Here is a 5983-nt window from a genome sequence, read left to right as displayed (position 1 = left end):
CATGCAGCCCCATCTCCTGCAGGTGATACTTCATAGAATAGAATCATAGAATCATTTGAGTTGGAAAAGACCTTTAAGATCATCAAGTCCAGCTGTTAACCAAACCCTGCCATCCCACCACTAAACCATGTCCCTAAGCACCTCGTCTACCTGTTTTTTAAATACCTCCAGGGATGGGGCCTCAACCACTTCCCTGGGCAGCCTGTTCCAATGCTTGACAAAAATTTTCACAGGTGATGGGAGCTTTGCCCTTGATGGCAATAGGATTTGCACTGGGCTGACGGTCCATACGCCATTACCAGCCTTCATGCCAGGGGTTGTGCAAGGCTCTTCCTAAACCCTGTTCCTGAAACTTCTTCCACTGTGATCACTGACCCTGAGGGGGCAGCCTACCCGACACAGGCAACGACCAAAGTCAACACCATCCTGGCCCGATACCCCAGCGAGCTCAGGAGACAGGAATGTCCAATGCACTCGTAGAGGGTTCCTGGGTTTTTCTGGCACAAGTCTGCAAAGTCCAAAGCCTCTGGGAGGCATTTCATTTTCCTTTCTGGAATTAACTTTAGTGCTGAAGGTTGGGTTTGGGCCAGCAAAGCTTCCTTTGAGCCATTGGCCATGCAAAAGACTCCTTGAGTCTGCAGCGTTTCCCTTAAATGCAGCTCATCTGGTGCCAGAAATTTTCCTTGCCTGAATATTATAATCTCCTCAAGTGCCGGTGAGATATTGCCCAAAGGAAACGTGACCTTTCCAGCAACGCTGGCTTGTCTGGAGCGGGCGTTCATGGCCATGTGGAATGGTGCAGCCTGTATCATTGTTCTGTGGGAGGAGAAGGAGGAGGAGGTGTTTTGTAGGGCAAGTGGAAATAGAACCCCTCCCTTGGCTGGGGGTCCAGAGGGAGGTGAAGTCAAGAGCTGGATCTGAAATGGGCAGCTGGCCCCTGTCCGAGCAGAAGTCTGAGCATCCCAGACGCTTGGCAAGCTGTGACTCTGTGACCAAAGCTGAACCAAGGTGCTTTCAGCCCTTCCCTAGACTTGCGGGATCTCCTCAGGAGATAAACTCCTTACACAAAGAGCATTTTACCCCAAACTAAGACCTCCAAAAGCTGTTGGCAGAGATGTAGGGACTGCATAAGAGGAACGACCTGCCCTGTGATGAGGTCTCACCGGAGCAAGCTTTGCCTGCGGCTCCTGGCTGCCAGGGCAGCAAAGCAGTCTCTCCATCCTCCCTTCCTTCTTCAGCCCCCCTAATGTTTGTGTGTGGGGGGTGAATTCCTTTTCTCCTTGCAGGAAAACCCATCCATCCAGGCAGGTGACTGGGTGTGGGAGTGTAGCACGCGATAGCTCATCTTGCAAGTCTTCAAGCTTCTAATTCTTCTTGCTTTTCATTTCCCTGTCCTGTATCGGGTGAAATGAAGCGGGGAACTCTCAGTCCCACCAGTAGCTATCAGCCTGCTTCTTCCCAAAATTTCTCCAGCCTGGAACTGACCTGGGAAAGCACTGGCCAGAGGTGAAGGCCGGGTAATTATTTCTAGAAACGGGGAAGACGGTTGTGCAATGCTGCTGTGGGCTGAGCACGCTGAGTTACTGAATGTGATTGCAAGCAATTAGAGCAAATGCGAGACCGCGGCCCCTTCTTAGAAAACTGAACCATTTGGAAATTAAATCTTTCCACCTTTTTGCTTTGAAAGGCAATTTAGCAGCTGACCCGCTCCTCACACTGATGAAGGCTTGGGTTTGTCCAAATTGAAATGGCACATTGGGTTTGAGGTCCAACAAACCCTTGTAGCTGACCCAAATGCGCGGACTTTGGCAAGGTTTAGTTTCTCATTTGTTTGGTGGGGGTTTTTTTTTTGTTTGTTTGTTTTTCACTGAAGACAAATATTTGTGCTGCTAGGCTGGTCAAAAAGGAATCGGCCTTTTCCCTCTGCTTGTGGGTGTGACTGCTGGACCCCAAAGCATCGCTTATTAAACCTTGCTCTGCCGCCAGCCCATTTGAACACGAGAGCGAGCTCTGAATCCGCTAGTGAACGGGTTTTAGGTGTTTGCTGGAGGGTGGTGATATTCCTGAACCCAGGGTGAGCGGCGGTTGGTGGGGGCTTTATCCACAGCCCTTATTCCTGAGAGGAGCAGGTAGGGGGCTCCCAGCATCGCAGCCCTGCCGCAACGCTCCATGTGTCTGAGCCACATCCCAGCGCAGCAGCGGGCAACTCAGCGGCCAGTTTGCTCTGTGGGAAAAGGAGCTGGGAAAAATATTTCCTTGCTTTTGCAGAAAAATCCTTCTCCCCAAAACAGTCGCCCCCGGTGCTGTCCTCAGCCCATTCGGAGGATTCAGGGACAGAATAGCGAGCCGGTGAGGTCATGGGGAGAGAGTTAGTCACATCCAACTGGGAAGGGGAGAGGGCTGCCAACCAACATCGCTCTCGCGCTGTGGAAAGCTTGTGTGGGTTGGAGGAGACCCCCCTCTGGGCTCCCCTGGGTACCCCAGCCAAGGCGGGGGCTTGGTGCAGCACTGCCTCTGCAGTGGCTTCCTGAGGAGCTGGGGAAAGAATTAAATCAAAATCCGACTTGTTCTGGCATAGACATGGACCTTGCTTCTCGTAACTGGGGCGAGCTGGGTGAGCGGGGGTTAAGAACCTTTCTGAATCAGAGACTATCTGGAGCTGTCGCACAAGGGAGGGAGATCATGGCAGAGTTTAATGAATGACTTCATTTATATATTAAAAAAAACCCCAACACAACAACACGGTGGCTTCCTGCCAGGCCCACAGACAAGGGTTTCTATGGGAACCTGAGGGAAAACAATAAATAGGAGTATGGGACGAGTAGGGAAGGGAGGAGGGGAGCCCGGGCTCCGGTCTGGGTCCGCTTTGTTCCCCATGGAAAGCAAGGTGGCAAGGGGCAACAAGGGGGGAGAAGGGGAAAGGGCGGCCAAATTTGCTGCTTGCAAAAAGACCCCCACCCCAAAAAAGGCAGACAGTAATGATTACATGGCGGTGGAGTGGTCTCTTGGCTGCATCCAGGATCTGCTTCATTCCCTGCTCCCTCATGGGCTTGGCGGGGATGGGTGACCTGTCTCCATCTGGCTCCGCATCCCAGCTCTGCCGCCTCGCCTCAGGAGAGATGGGAGTTTGGGAGGGCAGGGATGCGGGGTCACTCCCAGCTTCCTGCCAGGGCGGTGGTGGGACCGCTCTGCAAAGGGATGCTACCAGGGCTACATTCGATGGTCCTGCCGGTGCCATAGAGTAAAACAGGCTCTGAGTGAGTCACCCCTGGAAAGACTGACAAGGGTCATCGTGTAATTAGAAAAGCCAAATTTTTATTGAACAAAATGTCTTGATTAATTGTGGGTTTTTTTTTTTTTCTTTGCTGGGAGAGGGCAGCACGTGTCCTCAATCTCAAATGAAAACAGCATCTTAGTGAGGCCCTTGGTGAAGTGAGCTCTTCATAGTCCAGGCTGTGGGCAAAGCAGGGTGGGCTGGCAGAGTGGCACTTCTGGGGTGGCTGAAACCTGCCCCTCGTTCGCTCAATCTGGGCCGAAACAAGCCTCAGCTAAGCCTCCTTTCCCTTTGCACAAGCTCTTTGCCCCAGTCTCAGTTGACGTGGCACCGCATCTCCTGCTGCATCCTGTGGGGTCTGCAGTCCTCAGGGTGTGCCCAAATGGGGTGGGGAGATGCGGGGCAGGCTGGGTCCCACTGCTGCTGGGAGGTCTCCTTCCCGACTCCCATGTGTATGTCTTGCACAAGAGCATTTCCGTAAATAGGCTTGCAAACGCCAGGCGGAACAGCCTTTGTGGTCTGTTTTGAACCTGGCTGGGCCAGGACTGAGCGGGGTGAGGGAACACCTACCCCAGCATCTGCTCCAGCATCTGCCCTGGCATCAGCCCCGAATACCATGGGTCAGACCTGCCCTGCTCCGGCTGCCACCCCACCTTTTGGGTTAGCGGTGACCCTGCCGCCACAGCGTGTCCCTTTCTGCCTGCATCCCAGCTGGTGCCGCCAGCGGTGGTGCAGGAGCCAATCCCATACAGAGACCGGTGTTATCGCTGGAGGAGGAATGTGGCAGCCACCTTATCGCTTCCTCGGGGATGAGAGAGGCCGTTCTGCTGACAGAGTTGTTAATATCCAGCAGCAGAGGTGTCTGGGAGAAGCCAGGGCAGGTTTTTCTTCTCTCCAAGGGAGGAAGGAAGCTCAGCAGGACAGAGCGGGACACAAGGAGCTGCCCTCCCTCCACTGCTCTTCCCTCGGCTCCTGGTCAGGTGCGAGCAGCTCAACTGCTTAAGGAAACTCACCCCCAGCATGCAGATCTCACCCCCACTCGGGGCAAAGCTTGAGATGGAGGTGTGGGGTTCCTTGCAGCACAGCAAGACCTTTTACAAACCCCTCCTGGGGTGCAAAGCTGCTTTGCAGGGAATGGTGCTTCCCAGTGAGCTTCCAGCCTGCAGGGAGGTGGCTGGTCTGGGAGGAGGGGGATACACACTGCATCTTCCTCGGGCAGGGAAAGGCTCTCCTCTGCCTTTCTTCCAGTCTGTAAGTCCCACCTGATCCTTGCACATCGGTTGGTCCTGCTGTGGAGCTGTGCTGATGGAGGCAGGGGTGCCACTTCGAGGTCCACCACTGATGGTGGGAGCGCTCTTCTGCAGGAGCCCCCACTTGCCGGGGGGGGAGCCTGGGCACCTCGGGGGTCGGTATTGCCATGTTTTGCAGGCACTTCCTGATGGCGTTAAGGATGGGTTTTCCCTCTGGCTTGGCAGGCTGACAGCGCAGTGGAGCGTGGAAGACGAGGAGGAGGCAGCAAGAGAGCGGCGGCGGCGGGAGCGAGAGAAGCAGCTGAGGTCCCAGGCAGAAGAGGGCTTGAATGGCACCAGCTCCTGCTCGGAGAGCGCGGGTCCAGCACAGGAAAACCAGTAAGAAATACCCATGGATAAATCCCCCAGTGACACGTAGTCTCCTTGCTGCAAAACCCTCCCACACTCACAGAGAAGGTGTCTCTGTTGTTCAGGGTGGTTCGTGGAGATGGAGAAGTTCCCTGATAGGTTTGTGTTGGGGGGTTGAGCCCGGACTAGCAAATAGTGTGTTTTCAGTTTGGGCAGAAAAAGTTAGAATCCCTGCTTTGCTTTTTTTTTTTTTTTTTTTTTTGGCTGGAGGCTGAGTGTTTTACTGCCATGAGGGTTTAAACTAGGACAGCTTGGGTAAGGCTGAGCTCAGGCAAGGATTCCCCATCGCCAGGGATTTCAGTGCCTGGTTAAACTTCAGCTTGTTTCACCCTATGCCGAAACTAATGGTTCTTGATATGTACGAAGATGGACACGTGCCTGAGGATGTGACACACAGCCCTGGGCAGGTCACGGTGATGGTGGCTGAGCGAGCGATCGCCTCTCCCAGCCAGGCTCCCTGCGCCTCCCTCGAAGGATGCTGCCCCGGCAGTGGGGAGCATGGAGCAGCTCCTGAGCTGGTGCAGTTCACAGCTCCAAGAGTTAAAGATAACCTGATGCTTTAATGGTGCAGGTCCTAAATGGAAGTAGCTCAGGAGGCATTTATGGAGATGCTGTCAGAGAGGAAATCCCTGGAGAAGTGACAGGATGACTGGTCATGTCCCCAGCATCCCACCACAGCACCCCACCGCAGCCTCCCCTGTGTCCACAGTTCAGCAGCCCAGGTGCACAAAACCCAGTCTGCACTCTGAGTTGCGAAACTCTTGTCTTTAAGACCCCAGTCTTCCTACTATTTATGTGTTCAACTTATTTAGAAATATATTAAACACGATGGAAAAGTGGCAGCAGGATTTGGGATTACAGTTGGAGAGAAGCAGCAGCCTCATTTTACTGGAAAACCAGCAAAAGCTGTTTATAAAAATCTATTTTTTTTCCAGGAAAAAATCAGGGTTTTTTCTCAGATACTTTCAAAATTATTCAGGACTTCTTTTTTTTTTTTTTTTTTTTTTTTTTTTTTTAAAATTAAAAAATTATCAAAAAAATCTTTCAAATT

General features: G+C 52.9%; 1 protein-coding gene across 1 annotated transcript in view; it reads left to right on the top strand.

Annotated features, from left to right (window-relative positions):
- The window catches only part of LSP1 (lymphocyte specific protein 1), a 52851-nt gene that overhangs the window by 21732 nt on the left and 25136 nt on the right, over window positions 1–5983 (top strand). Inside the window, exon 2 of the mRNA XM_035892853.1 lies at window positions 4750–4902. Within this exon, the coding sequence (XP_035748746.1) occupies window positions 4750–4902 (153 nt within the window). The remainder of the gene's footprint in view (window positions 1–4749; window positions 4903–5983) is intronic.

Source organism: Egretta garzetta, unplaced genomic scaffold, assembly GCF_000687185.1.
Source record: "Egretta garzetta isolate BGI_Z169 unplaced genomic scaffold, ASM68718v1 scaffold44, whole genome shotgun sequence".
NCBI lineage: Eukaryota > Metazoa > Chordata > Aves > Pelecaniformes > Ardeidae > Egretta > Egretta garzetta.
The sequence above is the reverse complement of the archived record's forward strand: the minus strand, read 5'-3'. Positions and strand labels throughout refer to the sequence as shown.